This window comes from Rhamphochromis longiceps, linkage group LG20 (genome assembly GCF_057381845.1).
Source record: "Rhamphochromis longiceps isolate RC_006_pf linkage group LG20, R_longiceps_female_GT1.1, whole genome shotgun sequence".
Classification (NCBI taxonomy): Eukaryota; Metazoa; Chordata; class Actinopteri; order Cichliformes; family Cichlidae; genus Rhamphochromis; species Rhamphochromis longiceps.
Window position 1 is genome coordinate 20573995 of NC_140576.1, and position 20336 is coordinate 20594330.

The window sequence follows — 20336 nt, forward strand, 5'->3', positions numbered from 1 at the left end:
TAGAGAAGCTGATTTGGACTTCTATATCTGCAGAGCAGACTTAAATTATTACAGCAGGCGTTGTTGCCTTGAGGTACTTGCGCAAAAACCGCAGAAGTAGATCATACGGTCTCACTACCTCTGTAGAAGAGACGTGACGGAAAGGAAACAGAATATGACCTATCATCATTTTAACATGATATCTTTGGATTGCTTTCTAATGCAAGGATGCATAGATGTGGAATGTATATGTTTGTACATTTATAGATACATATTTCTGGCACATTTAGAGACATATTTAAGGCTCTGTGTGTGGAACCCATGTTCCACATTCCTAACTTTTCTCTCCCTTTTATCCTGCAGACCAATGCCTTGAACAGGGGTCTGAGGGGGTATTTTGTCCAAGCAGGTGGGGTTGATTGCCTATCTACGTGTCAGGTCCTTTTGTATCACATCCCTCAGTTGACATTGTCAATGAATAAATCTTTAAATATAAGACTCAATTTGGAAAATCTACTCTGGGACAAGAAACACTAAGTTTAAAACTTGCCATAGAGCCCTCTGGTTTGTAAGATTTCCTCAGTGAGAAAGTGTCTCTATAGTCAGGCTCCACACCATAATTAAAATATTTATTTTCAGGAGCGGGACCACACCTCCAAACATGTTCCTTCCGGTTGTAATCTATATAGGTTTTCCCCAGTTCTGCAAACTGTTCATTCTCGTTCATTCCCCAACCTCCCTCCCTCTTTGTTCTCAATTCTTTAACTTCTTCACTCCTATTTAGTACATGGGAATCTGCCAGGCCTGGGAGCCGTCGCCAGTCCCCTTCGAAGCCTTCCCTAAACCGCAGCTCAATTCATGTCCAAGCATTCGCCTTTACCTACTAAAACGCTGTCAAACCTAAAATGAGGATGTGGGCCCAGCTAGTGAATCGAGCCTAAAGGATAATGTACCAAAGCTATCCTTGGAATTCAAAACAAAAACTGAACTTCATATCAGTTGCGCCAACATCGCTGTGGAACAAGATAAAAATCCATCATCCAAGGAAAGTCTCCACAAAACTCAATCCACTCCCTAGGCTTCCTTTCCTCCTGCTATGGCAGACCACTCCTCCACAGTGGCGCCCTGTTCCACTCCTGTATTTGCTGACCTCTGTACCCTCCAACCACCCACCAAGAACGTCACTGCAGACTCTGGAGTGACTGAAAAAATGAGATCACAGATACAAGCTGGGGAAATGAGCTTCCTCCTTAGATTGGATGGCTTCTCCCTTAGCGATAGGGTAAAGGGATTAGCGATCCAGGGGGGGCTCAGAGTAGAGCTGCTACTCTACCACATCAAAAGGACCCAGTTAAGGTGGTTCAGGCATCTGATGAGGATGCCTCTGGGAACAGTTTCCTGTGCATGTGCCCCCAAGAGGAAGTCCTAGGGCAGACCTAAGACATGCTGGACAGACTAAATCTATCAGCTGGCCTTGGAATGCATTGGTGTTCCCAGGAGAAGGCGGCTGGGGAGAGGAAGGTTTGGGCTTCTCTGCTTAGGCTGTTGCCCTCTCAACCAACCCCAGATAAGTGGAAGAAAATGGAAGGATGGATAGTTAAATTGAATTGACCTCAACAGCTGGTGAAGAGATGAATGCTTCCCTCCAAGAATGTGGACAAGTGGAAGAAGAAATTATCTGACAGATAACTAACTCAAGCAGAGAAAGCAATCCTTTTGAATGATTTTAATTTTGATGTCAAATCAAAAAAATCTCGCATTTGGAACTAATTACAGCCACAGATTCAGTAATCCAAAAGAACAACACTGTGGATGCAGAGACAGAGCAACTGCAGAGGAAAGTGTCAGCCTGTCTTAGCAACACAAGGCCCCCAACCTCCAGTATCACAGACTGTCTGATGCACTTGAAAACAGACAATGCTTCTGATCACATCTCATGCAACAGATTATACCCAAGGGAAACTATACCGAGTCAGTATGGTGTACCAGTGATACCTAAATAAGGGGGTATTTTTAAAGTTCATTGTCAGTGTGATCAATCAGTTACCTCCAACACCTCAAAGTTCCTGGCTTGAAGTTTGTGGAGAAAGGGAAAGATGCTGTGAGGGCAGAAGAAATAAGTGTCTCTTACGACATTACTGTATGTCTGTCTTTACTTGTCTTCCAGCTACTGATTACATGGTAGTTTGTACACTGAAAAGAGTTAAAGAAGCAGGCACCCGATTGGTCTGTAATGAGGGTGGTCCTATTCTGAAGTGGAATCACTGTGTAATTTCTTACAAAGTCCACATAAAAGGACCAGTACTAGAAACGTAGGTGTGTCATGGATTCCATAGGCACAACCCCGTTCATTTCCAATGATTCTGACCAACTATAATAGATGTTTTTAGAATAAAATGGGTTGCTAATTGCAGCCATGCAAAATCAGTAATTTCAGTGACAATCATTCAAGCTGACTATAACTGGTTTTATTTTTTGTTTCTCCATGTTTATACATTAAGTAGTACTGAAACAATGATTTGATTTGACACACCACAAATATTTTTTAGTTACAGTCTTTGCAGTTCTCTGTTTCCCATCACTATATCTCTACCATACAGTATTTAATATTAATATATTTTTTGAAACCTTCCATGGCCTCAGCTTAAGGACACAGAAATAGTATTCAAATGTAGTGTAAAGTTATAACTAGGCCTACTTAACTGTGCCATAATCCAAAGTTACAAATTTTGTCAACATGAATGAGAAATAGTTAGCTTCAAAGCAAGTTAGAAGGTGGGCATTGAGTTGGATTTTTTTTTTTTTAATTTGTACTCCAGTAACTTATTCTGTGAGTAGGATGGACGTAAAATGACCATTGTCAAGTCGAGGCATACAGATAATTCTGAGGTCGGCATTTATGACCTAAGTGGCAGGCATGGAGGAGTTTCCATGCCACGCTGGTTTCTCATTGTCTCAGTTTTCTGTGACTTGATTGAGCCACTTTGCAGTTATGGCTTAAAGTTCCCCTGAGAGCGAAGACTTCCATGATCTGCTCTGATTTTTACAATGAGTGGTAGACTCTAAACTGGTGGGAAAAACAAATTCCAGCCAAGAATCTGGGAGTGAGACATGCAAGAGGAATGCAGCACCCACCCTACTGCTGAAAACTTACAGCTGTTGTTAGAACTCTACAATATTTTCCAAAACACAACTGAGGCACTGTGAAGCTGTCAAACAGAGACCAAAGCCAGTTTCCTTAGTGGAGATGTGAACAGCTGGCAGAGTCTCCAGAAGTTAGAGAGAGTTAGTCTTGCACACTGAACAAATATATAAAACACTGTGAAAAAGTCTCACACCTCATTTTGTTATATTTTGCTAAGAATATGGGAACCGTACAGTGATGTACTGAAAACAAACATACTTGAAAGTACAGAGTTTGTACAATTCTCATGAGATTAAAAGTCAGTATTTCTATGACCAACTTTATTGTTCATCACAGCTTGAACTGTTTTTGGCAGCCATGCCAATTAGAAACTTTGCATCGGGGTCAAAATCTGACAGTACTTTTCTGCATTCATAATTGAAATGCAGCCAGTAGTTCTTCTTTAATGTGGCATACCAGAACATTCTCTCCCACTTTCCCTTCCTTATAAATGGCTTCTTGACCATCACCTTTGTTGAGCAATAGATGAATCAACTGAAGGACCAGAACTGTCTCTCAGGTCCTGTGTCAGGTCATTTTATCCTGTTATGGACATTTCTTATATCTTTCATCTACTTTAGATTCCTTTTAAGACGTCCTATTTTTTGTACTCTAGTTGTCCAGTTTCCTCATTTTTTAAGGATTCACTCCAAAGCAAGCTGGTGAGCAAACCGATCTTTAATCATAACCTTCTTGGTGCAAAAATACAATTTTACACCTGCCAACCTGTGTTATCATTAACACAATGATATGAAAGAAAATAATGTATTTTTGTAACAAGCTACTTAGTTTGTTCATTGTTTTTATTTCATCATCATATTCCTTAGAACATTTTAAAATTCGGTCTTTGTTAAGTTGTCTGTTATGTATTGACACAGGCCAGCAAAGACAGAGGGACCTCATGGTCCCTCTGTCTTTGCTGGCCTGACCTGCCATTTCGGGGGTGGGGTTCCCTCCACCTCAAGCCCTCTTTCTCGCCCTCCTCTGTGTGTGTGTGTGGTGTTCTTTTCTTTTTGCAGCATTGGGACCTTGAAGAAGTTCCCACTCTTGAGCCACATACACTTGCTGGCAATCATACATATGCCGCTGATGTTCCCGTCAAAGGGCACTATTTAGTAGAGCGGTTGAGCTTCAATCAACACTGCATCATTGAGTGACAATAGTTAGTTGAACCCTGGCTCATCCAAAGAAGTGATCTTGTTGTGTTTCTCTTAGTGAAGGAAACTAAGCCATGGAGAGTTTTGGAGAGAGCACCAAGGTTTTTGTAAATATTTCGGAAAGAACTGTGGAGAGTGTGTTTGGGAGAAATTGCCCCACCACTGAGAAAATCACATTTTGTTGGAACTGTTTTGCACCTTGTTTTTTCACTGTAAATAACCTTACTGTAACTGTTCAGGAAGTCTTGTGACTGGGTTCTGTTACTGTGCCATTTGGCAAACCCGACAGACACAACACTGGTTCATCCTTTGAGTTAGGTGCCTTTTTATGTTTGAATGACACATAGGTCAGAGTTAGCATGCAAAACACATCTGAATATGTTCAATGGAATAGGAAAAATTAGTTAAAGAGAATTAAAAAAAAAAAAAACTTTGGAAGGTTTCCAGAAACCTGAAAAACCTTTGCTCATTTTTAAAAATGACTGGACAGTCTTGCTCATTAAAAGCAAAATATAAAGAAACAAGTGATGGCTCAAGACTTCTGAATAGTACAGCAAGTTAGTAGAATATAGTAGAATGCTGCATAGTCAGCAGTAAAGGTTCTAACCAGTCTGTGTGATTTTAAAAAAGCAAATATTTTACTAATTAATCTACTGAGAATGTTGCAGCATTGTGTTCGACGACACACATGTTCTCAATAAAAAACATTATTCATGTTCTTATAGAGATGCTCTCTATCAGTCCCTCAGTTCAAGTAGTGAGTTTCAACATTTGAAATGAGTAAGTGTGTCTTTGTTTGTGGGTTTAATGTTTAAAAAAAAAAAGAGATCAAGGATGGACTTTAGAGGGAAAACCAGCACACCGCAGACCACGGGCCTCTCTGTGTGAGGATCTAAACGTATTCTACGCTAGATTCGACACAGCGAACACCATGAGACCGGACAGTGTGCGCACCGCGGATGACGTCAGTGCGCACACTGTGTCTGAGGAGGATGTGCGGAGGTGCTTCAGGAAGGTGAACACACACAAAGCTACAGGTCCGGACGGGATTCCCGGCCGCGTCCTCAAGTCATGCGCGGCTCAGCTGGCCGGAGTGTTCACGCACATCTTCAACCTTTCCCTCTCTCTGTCTGTAGTCCCAGCCTACTTCAAAATGGCCACCATCGTCCCTGTACCCAAATCCTCCACCATCTCCTCACTGAACGACTGGCGACCTGTAGCCCTGACCCCCATCGTAAGCAAATGCTTCGAGAAGCTGGTCAGGGACTTCATCTGCTCTGCACTACCCGACTCACTGGACCCTCTACAGTTCGCATACCGCCACAACAGGTCCACTGATGATGCCATAGCCCTGACACTACATACTGCCCTGTCACACCTGGAGAAGAGAGACACGTATGTGAGAATGCTGTTTGTAGATTACAGCTCAGCATTCAATACCATCGTTCCCTCGAAGCTGGACAGGAAACTGCAGGATCTAGGACTGAGCAGCTCCCTCTGCAGCTGGATCCTTAGCTTCCTGTCTGACAGACGCCAAGTGGTCAGACTGGGCAGCATCACCTCATCCCCCGTCACACTGAACACTGGTGCTCCACAGGGGTGTGTACTGAGCCCTCTCCTGTACTCACTCTACACCTACAACTGCACGGCCACTAACAACTCCAACATCATTGTGAAGTTTGCGGACGACACTACAGTGGTGGGTCTTATCACCAACAGTGATGAGACAGCTTACAGGGAGGAGGTCAGCGCCCTGACCCACTGGTGTCAAGACAACCATCTCACCCTCAACGTCGCAAAGACAAAGGAGTTGATAGTGGACTTCCGGAGGTGCAGAGAAGTACACACCCCCATCACCATCAACGGCGCTGCTGTGGAGAGAGTGAGCAGCTTCCGGTTCCTTGGTGTACATCTGGCTGAGGATCTTACGTGGTCAGTACACACAAACAAAACAGTGAAGAAGGCGCAGCAGCGCCTCTTCTTTCTCAGGAGACTGAAAAGATTCGGCATGAGCCCCCGCATCCTCAGGACCTTCTATCACTGTGCCATTGAGAGCATCCTCACTGGATGCATCACCACCTGGTATGGCAACAGCACCGCCTACAACTGCAAAGCTCTCCAGCGAGTAGTGCGGTGCTCTGAACGGATAATTGGAGGTGAGCTTCCCTCCCTCCAAGACATCTACAGGAAGCGGTGCCTGAGGAAAGCGGGGAGGATCATCAAGGACTCCAGTCACCCCAGCCATAAACTGTTCAGACTACTTCCATCAGGAAGGAGGTTCTGCAGCATCCGGTCCCGTACCAGCAGACTGAGAGACAGCTTTTTCCATCAGGCCATCAGACTGCTGAACACTTCATAGACACCTCAGTTTCACTACTGGAACTTTAACATTATGCACTCCATACTGTACAGTAACGCCACTGTTTTGCACATGTCTCACTCTGTATATTTTATTTTATATATTTTATTTATTGTTTACTCTATTTAATTTGTAAAATATGTGTACACACACACACACACACACACACGTAGAAAAATATTTAGTATACACATCCAGAAATGCATATACTATTATATTTATTAGTTTCAGATGTAGCCATTCTTGTATTTTGCTTGTTTACATTATTGTATTTGCACAACTCTGTTGCTTGTGAAGCTCGCACACAAGAATTTCACTCACATGTGCTGTACCAATGTACCTGCACATGTGATGTGACAATAAAAGTGATTTGATTTGATTTGATTTGATTTGAATGAAAAATAGACAGATGTCGCGTGGCTGGAGAGATCTATGGATTAATGGATAGTTGAATACTAATGCATTACCTGGACCCTGGCCTCAGTAAGTTTTGTTCTCTGGGCCAGCTCCTCTCTAGTGTAAATATCAGGATAATGTGTTCTTTCAAAAGCCTTCTCCAGCTCCTCCAGCTGCTCCGCTGTGAAAGTAGTCCGACTCCTACGCTGTTTCCTCTTCAGTGGAAGGTCAGGCTCTGATTCCACATCTGACGATTCATCCATCCGGCTGCCTGAATAAGCACAAGGTAAATACGAAGGTATTTAGAGCATTTAGGAAGACTTTAGTCATCATGTTTTTGTGAACATGTATTAATGCAGAATATTCACAGGACAACTGAGAATTACAAACAAATTGCCAAAATTTATAGTTGCAATGGGATGCTAACCATAACCTCATATTTAAAAGTCATTAGCATAAAGTTTGAACTTCCATGAAGATACCCTCTCTTCATGAACTAATTTGAAATGCTGTTAATTTATAAAGTCTGCTCTCAAAACAAAGGTTCCGCTTCAGGTTCCTTTATCTGTTCCTTTTTGTTAAACCTTGTTGTTTTACATTTTGGAATCAGAAACCTTTGCCCAGAAAAAAGAAACTGAAACTCACTATGCAAGGATGGTAAATTAAACCATTATTAATTAAGAAGAACAGGATAAGTCTTTACACTATTACTTTGGTATTATTCACTAAAATGACCTGAAATGCACTGAAACATAATTACCATTTCATGGTAATGTACAGGGTGGCCCATTTATATGGATACACCATAATAAAATGGGAATGGTTGGTGATATTAAAGTCCTGTTTGTGGCACATATGTGAGGGGGCAAACTCCTCAAGATGGGTGGTGACCATGGTGGCCATTTAGAAGTCGGCCATCTTGGATAGAACTTTTGTTTTTTCAATAGGAAGAGGGCCATGTGACACATCAAACTTATTGGTAATGTCACAAGAAAAACAATGGTGTGCTTGGTTTCAACGTAACTTTATTCTTTTATGAGTTATTTACAAGTTTCTGACCACTTATAAAATGTGTTCAATGTGCTGCGCATTGTGTTGGATTCTCAATGCAACCCTCTTCTCCCACTCTTCACACACTGATAGCAACACCGCAGGAGAAATGCCAGCACAGGCATCCAGTATCCGTAGTTTCAGGTGCTGCACATCTCGTATCTTCACACCATAGACAATTGCCTTCAGATGACCCCAAAGATAAAAGTCTAAGGGGGTCAGATTGGGAGACCTTGGGGGGCATTCAACTGGCCCACAAAGACCAATCCACTTTCCAGGAAACTGTTCATCTAGGAATGCTCGGCCCTGGCACCCATACTGTGGTGGTGCACCATCTTGCTGGAAAAAATCAGGGAACGTGCCAGCTTCAGTGCATAAAGAGGGAAACACATCATCATGTAGCAATTTCAAATATCCAGTGGCCTTGAGGTTTTCATTGATGAAGAATGGACCCACTATCGTTGTACCCCATATACTACACCAAACCATCACTTTTGTTGGTCCAACAGTCTTGGAGGGATCCATCCAATGTGGGTTAGTGTCAGACCAATAGCAGTGGTTTTGTTTGTTAACTTCACCATTCACATAAAAGTTTGCCTCATCACTGAACAAAATCTTCTGCGTAAACTCAGGGTCCTGTTCCAATTTTTGTTTTGCCCATTCTGTAAATTCTGTGCACCGATCTGGTCATCCTCGTTGAGATGCTGCAGTAGCTGGAGTTTGTAAGGGTGCCATTTGTGAGTAGCTAATATCCACCAAAGGGATGTTTGACTAATGCCACTCTCCAGTGACATGCGGCGAGTGCTACGCTGTGGGCTCTTGCTGAATGAAACTAGGACAGCCACTGATGTTTCTTCATTAGTGACAGTTTTCTTGCATCCACATTTTGGCAAATCCGACACTGAACCAGTTTCACGAAACTTAGCAAGCAGTTTACTAACTGTAGCATGGGAGATGGGTGGTCTCATAGGGTGTATTGCATTGTCTTGCTGCAATGACCCGATTACTGCGTTTACCAGATATCAACACAATTTTGATCCGCTCCTCACGTGTTAACCTCTTCAACATGTCAATGGCTGTGAACAAAGTTACTTGTAAATAACTCATGAAAGAATAAAGTTACGTTGAAACCAAGCAGCACGGTGGTACCGTGGTTAGCACTGTTGCTGCACAGCAAGAAGGTCCTGAGTTCAATTCCACCATCAGGCCGGGGTCTTTCTGTGTGGAGTTTGCATGTTCTACCCGTGTTTGCGTGGGTTCCCTCCGGGTACTCCGGCTTCCTCCCACCGTCCAAAGATATGCAACTTGTGAGGATAGGTTAATTGGATAATCCAAATTGCCACTAGGTGTGAATGTGCGAGTGAATGCGACCTGTCCAGAGTGTACTCCCGCCTCTCGCCCTATGACAGCTGGGATAGGCTCCAGCGCCCCCCGCAACCCTGAAAAGGGTTAGCGGAAGCGAATGAATGGATGGATGAAACCAAGCACACCATTGTTTTTCTTGTGACATTACCAATAAGTTTGATGTGTCACATGGCCCTCTTCCTATTGAAAAAACAAAAGTTCTATCCAAGATGGCCGACTTCTAAATGGCCACCATGGTCAACACCGATCTTGAGGAGTTTGCCCCCTCACATATACTAATGTGCCACAAACAGAACTTTAATATCGCCAACCATTCCCATTTTATTACGGTGTATCCATATAAATGGCCCACCCTGTAGGTAATGTAGCTCAGGAGGTAGAGCAGGTCGAACGATTCCTGGCTCCCCCAGTCTGCATACCAAATATCCATGGGCAAGATACTAACCCCCACTTGCTCTCCAAAGCATCCATCTGAGTATGAATGCGTATGAGTGTATATTAGTTAGAAAGTACTGACAAAGCATAGAGTGCTTGTGTGAGTGGGTGTGTATGGGTGAATGCGGCATGTTGTATACAGCGCTTTGAGTACTCCAGGAGATTAGAAAAGCACTATATAAGAATCCGTACATTTACCATTCACAACAGCACAAATTCCTCTCATATTGAGAACACACATACAGCCTTTGTTTTGTTGTTTATGTTTGAACATAAAACTAACAAATCAAAGCAAAGTTGGAAAAACAGCCCAAAGAGACTTCAAAGCAATCACTGCAGTGATTCTGCTTTAGGAACATGAATAGGTAAAAGGTGATAAAAGGCTTGACTGCTTATCACTGCCTTTGTTACCTGCTCAAGATCAGGCTCTGGCTGCTAGGCTGAAGTCAGCATACACTCAGCTTTAACATCATTCTGGGTTCTTGGCTAGCTTTGTGTTAGCATGCTGTCTGTGCAGATGCTTGCAAAGAGACAAAGTCCTGTTAGCCACAGACACAGAGCACCAGCCATATCTCAGCGCAGCAAAGCTGCCATGCAGGAGCTGGCAGTGGGTCAGAAACTGATCTGTAAATACAAGAATGGCCATTATTACCAGAGCAAATGTGGTGCTAACCACGGCTAAGTTCTATGAAGTGGTGTTTGACGACGACTCGTTCTATGACAACCTCTTCCCTGAGGATATTAAAAACTGTGTCCACCTCGGTCCACCCACTAAAGGTTGGAAGAAAGGAACCTCCAGCAGATCCAGACCCCGATGCAGAGCCATAGTGACAAAAGACTCGGTATGGAAGAGAGTCCAAGAATTATAATAACTAATGATTAAATGCAGATTGGTATATAAACACACAGTTAATAAAAATTGCAGCACAACTAAAGAAGGATTCAGGGTCACCTGATCCAGCTATAACCATATGCTTTATCAAAGGAAAGCTTTAAACCGAATCTTGAAAGTAGAGAGGGTATCTGTCTCCTGACTCCAAACTGGGAACTAGTTCCACAGAAGATTGGCCTGAAAGCTGAAGGCTCTGCTTCCCATTCTACTTTTAAACATTCTAGGAACCACAAGTAAGCCTGCAGTCTAGTCAAAGACATCTACTGGGAGTCAGGAAGTCTTTAGGGCAACCTGATAATAATGATTGACAGTAGTCCACCCTAGAAGTAATAAATGAATGAACTAGTTTTTCATCATCCCTCTGAGACAGGATGTTTCTAAGTGTTGAGAAGTTTCAGAAATGTAATGCAGTTCTACATACCTGTGTAATATACACATTGAAGGGCATACCTGGTAAAAAATCATTGATTCCTCACAGTATTACTGGACACCAAGGTAATGTTATCCAGATTATTTGGTTGAACACCATATTTCTAAGATATTTATTTAGGGCAGTGTAACGGTGTGTTCACACCGAACGTGATGGACGCGAATAGAGCGTCAGGTTTACATGTAAAGTGAATGGAAAAGCGCAATGACACGTGATTGCAGGTCCCACGAAAATTCGGAAGCAGATTTCGTCGCGAAAATGCGAAAACGCATGAAGTGCGCATCAGTGTAGCACGTCTGGCGCGTTTGACTCGCGAATAAAACCACACACGTGAGTTTTTGTGTTGCATTTTGTGCATACGCGCGTTTCGCGTCTACCGCTCGAGTTGGAAAAATCTGAACTCCAGCGTCAAATCGCGCCGCGACAACCAATCAGGAGCCTGGTGACGTGGCTGTGACCTAGGTCAAAGGGGCAGATCCAGCCCTTCATACTTCAATGGAGGGAAGGCTAATCAATGCCGTAGCAAACAACCCGGAGCTGTACGACACCAGCTGCTTTCTGTACTGAGACAGGAATAAAAAGGACCGAGCTTGGAGGAAGATATGTGAAGAGATCGGGCAACCTGGTAAGTTCATTCATTTCTCTTTTGAAAGTTTTCACTGACCCGGGGAAGCCGCACAAAAGCTAGCAAGCCACCGCTATTTTCCCACTGACGTACCGTTCTGCTTTTATGCATGTTGTCATTTAGGAATATATTTTATTGTTTATATATCCTGTTTGGTTTTTTTTGATGTTGAAATTAAAATCTAGTAGCAGTCTTCTCATTTCTTTGTGTTTTGTGCTGTTTTACAGGCCCACAGAGGAGGACAGCTCCGAGGCAGATGAGGGACGGGTCCCAGGACGGTCCATCGGCGGTGGAGCTGGCCATCCTGGAGTCCCTGAAGAGGCCACACCAGTCTCCAATGGAGCATTTCCTCCTCAGCCTTGTTCCTGCTCTGGAGAGCAGCTGGGTCCTTTTTATTCCTGTCTCTCTGTAAATACTTATATTTTATATATTTATGTTTAATGTTTTTCTGTGTGAGAATTTTAATATTATTTCAAATAAATTTTTATAATGACTAATGTCTCAGTTCTACTACACAGCAAATGTTGGCACAAGACTTGACACATGTAGAATTTATTTCATGTTATACTAATGACAAAATATACTAATACAGTGGGATGCAAAAGTTTGGGCAACATTGTTAACAGCCATCATTTTCCTGTATAAATCGTTGTTACAATAAAAAACGTCAGTTAAATATATCATATAGGAGACACATACAGTGATATTTGAGAAGTGAAAAGAAGTTCACTGGATTTACAGAAAGTGTGCAATAATTGTTTAAACAAAATCAAGCAGGTGCATAAATTTGGGCACCACAAAAAAAGAAATGGAATAAATATTTAGTGTATATCAATGTGTGTGTCTCCTATATGATATATGGGGTTCCTTTGGGCGTGCTTCCCATCCAGAGCTCCACAGCACAGAGGGATGTTCCAGCGCTCCTGGAATCCCTCTGTGATGGACCGCCAGTCTTCAGTTGAAGGCACAGCCATGAAATCGTCCACTAGACAGTCCCAGATGGCCGTCGCTACCTGGGGGATGATCTGGCTCACCGTGGACACACCAACTCGAAAACTGAATGCGATGGTCCTGAAGGAGTCCCCAGTGGCAAGGAACCTGGACAAAATTGTTTAAAATGAGTATTATGTGTACTGGAGTTACAAAATACATTATTGAAATTCCAAAATTACAAATTATAAAACATAAATCTTACATAAAACATTTTGTAATTATAAGGATAATTACATGATATATATTAGATATAATCTAAAACAGTCTGCGGTGATTATATACAAATATTCAACTATCCCAGAATTAAACCAGGTCTAAATAAAAAGGAGTGAGTATCACTACAAAGGTTAACTCAGTGGTCCTAATGCTACAGTTTGATATCAGCAAACACCGAGCGCATACATTGATATGACACCACAGCCATGCTATCATTGCAAACACTGATAACAGCATAAATCGAATTAAATCAGGACTTGATGAGACCTGAGTATCACTAGAAATATTATAAACAGTCGTTTCCGTACCACAGTTTGCTATCAGTAAACACCGAGAGCATTCACTGTTAGCATAGCACATCCATGTTAGCAGTGTATAAATGGATGGTTTAGCATATATTAGCACAGGTATCAATAAAGGACTACCGTATTAAATACTTTTACTAACCTCAGGCAGATGGACAGGCGCTCTGCAGGTGGGATTGAGCGCCTGTAATTGGTGTCTAGGCGGGCGATTCTGGGACCGACGCGGGAAAGCAGGTCCTCAAACTGACCGAGTGAAAGGCGGTGATATCGCTGGAATTGGCCATCATCCAGGAGCAAATGGTGAAACTCACCAAACTGCTCACGCCTCTGGAGGACCTGATGGACCCAGGTACGGCGAGGACGTCTTTTTTTACGCCGCTGCTCTGCTCTCCACAGTACATAGAGAAGGGAGACTCTCTCTTCAAGCGCTAGCTCGACAGCTGCCATCTTGCAAAGATACCGTCTGGCACAACTTCCTCCCACATTCCTCCCACATTTCCGGTTCACGATTTTGACGCGCAATGGATTTTTCTTGGACACGCGTTGAGGCGCGAATGTGCACTCTGTGGACCTCCATAGCATAAAGGGAATAAATTTTCCAAACTCAGTCTGAGATAAGATAAGATAAGATAAGATAAGATAAGATAAGATAAGATAAGATAAGATAAGATAAAATAAGATAAGATAAGATAAACCTTTATTAGTCCCACATGTGCTAAATTTGTTTGGCCACAGCAGAAAGTGGACAGTACAAATTTAAGAGCAGCAAAAATTAAGAAAAAAAATTGAATAGAACAAAATACTATACAAAATAAAATAAAATTCTATAAAATTCTATAAAAAATAGAATAAAGTACTATACAATAGATAGATAGATAGATAGATAGATAGATAGATAGATAGATAGATAGATAGATAGATAGATAGATAGATAGATAGATAGATAGATGTTTAATGAATATTGATGACTGTGGGTTCTTCATTATATGAAAAGGGTGCATAGGTACAAGTGCCACATTTTTTTTTAAATCGCTCCTTTTAAATATAAAGTCAATATTGAGAAAAAAGTAAAATATGTCAAGATTACAGTTGTTCACATACATTACAGTTGTTCTTTCAAGATAAAGTGCAACAGCTGCTACACCCTCTACAAAATGCCATGTGTAGAATCGGTTTCAGTAACAATGGAATTATTTCTCTTTAAAACATAAACACAGTCTGGTGATAAGTAAGAAGATGTTGAAGACATGGTGCAATCTGGTCATAAGGATAAACTACACAAACGTGGAAAAGTTGGCTGGATTTGTGGATTAAACCTTATACTATAAAATTCTAAATTCAGATGTGATGTATGATGAACGATAGAAATGTGTGAGAATTGTCAGAACAGTTGACCCTCGATCTGTGACTGTGACAGTGAGTTTGCACAGAAGTTAAGGCATGAACAGCACATTAGCAGAATAACAGCTACGTTAGTGTGCTTAGCACTAGGGTGCAAGGATTTTCAGTCTGTCAGTGTTCAGAGTGGTTGGGCAGTAAGACTCAAGAAGATGGACCTAAGATACATCCACAAGCATGAAGTAACACAAAGGAAAAGCAGTAATGAAGCCTGTGTAGATGGCTCACTCTGTTCCATGAGAGTAAAATGTGCGAGGCCTTTAAAGACCAAAAGTATCCTGATGACAAAGAGTTCTGTCACAATACTGACGATTTAGTCTTAAATACTTATCAGATATTCTATTGTAATTCAGTACTCAACACTGACTGTGAGCTCTGGCTGTGAATATTTCAATTCAATTCAATTCAATTCAATTTTATTTATATAGCGCCAAATCACAACAAAAGTCGCCTCAAGGCGCCTGGTTATTGATTTTTTTTGTACGAACTGAATTCAACTAACTTATCTCAACGCATTCAGAAGTTGGTCTTGGTGGTAAAAGAAAAAAAGAAAAGGCCTGTTAAACTGACTTGGACAACTACAGGGTCGACTATGAAGTTTAATTAAACAAGGAATTACGGGATTAGTGTGAGGTTCACAGTACAGGCCACTGGAAGAGTCTCGGGGAGAATATGTTTTTGTATTCCCCCTAACTCCCACCCCCCAACCCTCTGCCAAACACTCCCACTAGAGAATTGTCAATGGATTACATGTGGCCACAGGACATGCTGCTGCATTAATTAAATCAATTCTTTCAACATTTAGTCTCTTCTAAGGTTTGTTTTCCTGAAGACCAAGGTAAAAAATAATAATGAAAAAATTATATTTATACTTCTCCACATTTCTAAAGTAAGTCTCAATATACCGTATGTGTTTTATTTGTAGCTGGTAGGTTTGTGAAGGAGTGGGGTAGACAATTTGGCACTAACTCAGCGTGACAACACTTGAGGCCACTGGGATCACTTTCCAAAAGGCACCTCAGAGTCCTCGGGGTGCTGCTGTGACAGGATAGACTATTTGTTTTCCCTCCACATGCTGCTGGATTTAGGGCAAGAGAAGGGCAGAGGTGGCAGCAAAGGAGGAATGTGAAAGAAAAGAAGCATCCTCGCTGAGAAAACTGGCTAGAAGCTTGCATTTTTTCTTGTATACCTACTTTTTTTTTATTCACCTTACTACCAAAGCAGTTACTTTAAGGCTGATGGTTTTTGTAACAGCAAAGATGATGAGTAGTATTTTTAAAGTGCACCACACAATAGTAGCAATACTTGCAGACTGTTTGTGTCTGTCCAGGTTGTGAGAGCATTCTGTTGCTTTGATTTCTGACATCACGCCGTTTCACTGAAGAAGAACATAATGTAGAGTGTGCCAGATATGGAAATGTAATTAAAACTTTTAGAAGTACTTTTTATAGTACCACAATTTGGTCATTAGCAAATGTTTATTAGTATTTATAAGTATACCAAAACAATCTCTTTGTCTCTATCCACTTGTGGCTAAATTGTGTATTTTAAAATAAATGTGTTTCATGTACATATTTGGTAGATGGAGTGGAACTTCCTGAATATGGCACCTTTTTGCTCTAACGATTAGGTAAGTTCTGATTATACATGTCTATAAAATTTTGTGCTATATAAATGCCAGTCTACTTTCATGTACCATTCCCACCACTACAGGCAATTTAGTCAGTAACACAAAGTCTTTTAGTGACAAACAAGCTCCATAAACTGCATGAAAATTACAATCAAAAAGATGAGGAACTGTATCTATAATTCAACTTGAATTTGTCTCCAGAGTACAGATTGCACATAAAATACAGCACATGAGAATTAATTTATATTAATTTATATAAGGCTGTAACTCACTGAGAATTTCATTGAATTTGACATGTAAATAAAAAGACTGCATAGCACAGTGTGATCTGCAGTGTTGCAAATGGCATCTTGAACACCATTGGAGGTTTGGTATCACATGCTAGCAGCAGCTCCATATTTGCTTTGGAAAGCAGCACAATAAGAATCCCCAGCATGGATGAGACTAAAGTTTGACAGGCCGGTGGATCAGGAGGGTCAGCTCCTCTTTTCAGCTGATAATGGAAAGCAGAGATTATGGTAATGAGACAGACGCCTAGAGCCGATAGAGGGGCTAAACCTGGACTTCATCTTTGTCCACGCCAGATCTCCCGATTGGCATGCTATGACTTATCTGTAGAATGGGAGTGTGATTTAGCTCCCCAGAAACATGCACCCTCACACATTCACACACAGGGTTACACATGTGCAGCTATAACAAACACAAGAAGAGACACGTTTTTGTTACAGAGTGAATACAACCAGCACTGAAACACATCCAAGCTTTTATGTTTTATCTTTCATTGCACACAACAACATGCAGTGCATCTCCCTTGGGAAAGTCACAAAGAAAGTGCTGTATGGATGTGTGTGTGTGTGTGTGTGTGTGTGTGTGTGTGTGTGTGTGTGTGTGTGTGTGTGTGTGTGTGTGTGTGTGTGTGTGTGTGTGTGTGTGTGTGTGTGTGAGAGAGAGAGAGAGAATGGGTGAATGGGGCCATATAGCTATATTTTAAAGGATCGTTCTAAAGCTGAATCACCTTGATCCAGATGTTTCAGTTAGGTTATGATGAAAAAAGTCTGCTAGAGCTTCATGCAATTTTCCTAATGGGATACCCGTAATAAGATAAATCCATTATATAATACGTTATGAAAAATGTACATATTTAAATATACTTTTAGGTGGGAAAACATTTTGTATATTTTCTTCTAACAATAATAGGCCCATGCAATAAGCCCATGAACATTTTTTTTTTATTACAGTATGTCCTTTCTTGAGAATTTTATTTCCTATTATTGAGGGGTATGTTTAACACAAGGAAAGAAAAACACAAAGAAAAAAGAAGAGGATTTGTCGTTTTGTTTTTGTTTTATTTTTTTGCCTATGACTAATTTAAAGTAGCCTTTAAAATATACAACTTGTCTTTTTTTAATAAAGAAATTTTGGTAAATATATTATTTTACATTTTCATAACATAAAATTGTCATATGTTTATAAAATGTTTTTTATAAACAAATCACAAATTTTATGTTTGCGTATTATCTTTACTGTATCATTGAATATATTTGTAATAATCTTTAACTATATGAAGCAAACTATTCCAATCATTAGGCTTACTAAATGTAGACGTGAAAGCTAACTGTCATATGTTTGCAGAGGTATAAATAGCTGTTTGGGGTTCACAGAAAAGGCCTTCTAAGACATTAATATTTTGATATGCCAGATATAATGCAAGACATTTGCTGGAAGAATGCAGTGTGAAAACAGTCAGTCTGATGGACAATAGTCATGATATTGTTCCCCATTTTGACCAAGACATGGGGACAAAGACTAACTGCTCTGGAGAGCTACATGAAACTAATTATGGGTCATTGTGAAAATCATATTAGTTCCAGTGTAATTACACCCAGGATCTGCTTTCAGTTCAGCTCAATAGTCTCTGACCAGTTAAACAGACTGTTGGCTCAACAGTTAATGAATTTTATTATTGAAAACAACGTTTTTTTTTCTCAGAATGGAAAATTAATGTTGCTGTTTGGTCCTCTGCTGTTGTGTTTGCATGTGTGAGAAATAAATGGTCTGTTAGCATCTCTCTTTTGTTCACTGTCTCAATTTATTTACAGCCTGCTTAGGCTATGGGCACACCTGAGAACAACAATCATCTGCAAAGAAAGAAATGCCTGAAATCATCTAGCACTTAGAATGTCTTTACAAACCGTAGTCACAGAGTAATTATGGTAAATGGACTGATAATAATATAGTGCTTTTCTACTCTCCCATTTCACTCATTCAAACAAGCCCTTTTCTATGCTTAAGTGTTCTCTATCGAGCATACTCCACTGCAGGCATTGGAGAGCAACTTGCTAGGATATTTTGCCCAAGGATATTTGGCATGCAGACTGCAACAGCCAGGGACCTTCCCATTAATAGATGGCCTGCTCTACCTCGGGAGCTACAGCCACCCCCAAAATGACATGATCCATACAGCACTTTGCTAAGACACAGCCACACTGATTCTCACATTGGGGGCAACTTAGGGTTTAGTATCTTGCTGAAGGACACTTTGACAGATCTTCTGATATGTAAATCACACACGCACACAAAAGAAAATACAATACTGACAATACAGATAGATCCACATAATTATGGAGTCTGCCATAATATTACTAAGATATATTTTAAAGCAGGAAAACCTAACTCTGTCAATACCACAGTGAGACTATACCATTAGGAAATCTTAATTTAATGGCACACTTTTAAGTTTTAGTCATGTGATCTAATGGATACTGTAGCAGCTTAGCATAGAAAGGATTTCCTTCATCTGTATAGTTTCTACCATTTATTCCATATACCAGCTCTAATGGACTAATTAAAAAAAGAGGGTACAAAGTTCTACTTGCTGACTTGTTCTTATCCTATGCAGCTAAACAGATTTAGGAGGTGTATGAACAAATGGGAATAAAGTGAAATGGAGAGGTGCTGGCTGTGGTTTATGGGCAGAAATCTGCGCCATCAGAAACTGAATTTGAATAAATTCAATTTGAATTTGAATTGCTCAGATTGAATCTGAATTGTAACTTGAATAAATGCTTTTGAAAACTGAATTTGAATTAGTCTAATTTGAAATTTAATTTATGGTTTGAAAATGATCATCACTAAATTGAAATTGAATTTTATATTTTGAAAATGAATTGATTTGCTTTGAAACTGCATTTTATCCTTTAAAAATTAAGCTCTCGAATAATTTCAGTTTCACTTCTCACCATTCAGTTTCAGTTCTACAATTCAATTTCAGTTCCAAAATTCAGTTTTTTGGAACTTACATCCGGTTCCGGTTCAAGCGCAGATTAATAGAGCTATGTTTTACTAGCGGACCGAAAGTGTTACCGACGGGAATCTACATTAAGACTTCAGAAGTCATTCGTCATGTCGAATGACCAGCGGATAAACTCTCAGGTTGGTAATAAATGTATTACATGTATAAGAACAAGCGTCATGTTAAGAAAAGACAGCCGTACAGTAACTTTTATGCTTATTGTAGCTGTTAGCTAAAAACGCTAATTTAGCGTAGTTTGCCCTGAATTCAGCTTTGACAAACAAATATGATCGACTGTTTCTAGTAGAATTCCAAAGTTGTCATCTTGTACCCTCTCAGAATGCTTGCAGAGACCCCTACAGTAGGGAAACATGCAAAACGGTGCCCAAACCTTTGTATTTTAGCTTTATTTATGTCTTACACAGCATCCCAACTCTTTAGCTAACTTAATAACTTTAGCTAAAGTGAATAGTTAGTCTAATTCATTAGTGCAGCATTACTGGATCACCTCTGTTTGAAGTGATATAATATGATATACAGCTATCACTGAAACAGCAAACTTTGTAAATAAGCAAACAACACTTCTCATTCTCTAAACGTTTGGCCACAGCTGTAGATTACACTATCAGC

At 40.6% G+C, this 20336-nt stretch overlaps 1 protein-coding gene across 3 annotated transcripts in view; it reads right to left on the minus strand.

Annotated features, from left to right (window-relative positions):
- The window catches only part of LOC146645201 (paired box protein Pax-7-like), a 145066-nt gene that overhangs the window by 93771 nt on the left and 30959 nt on the right, over positions 1-20336 (minus strand). For all 3 annotated transcript variants that reach the window (XM_085394520.1, XM_085394519.1, XM_085394522.1), the window contains exon 5: positions 7147-7346. In XM_085394520.1, coding sequence (XP_085250646.1) covers positions 7147-7346 — 200 coding nt within the window. The remainder of the gene's footprint in view (positions 1-7146; positions 7347-20336) is intronic.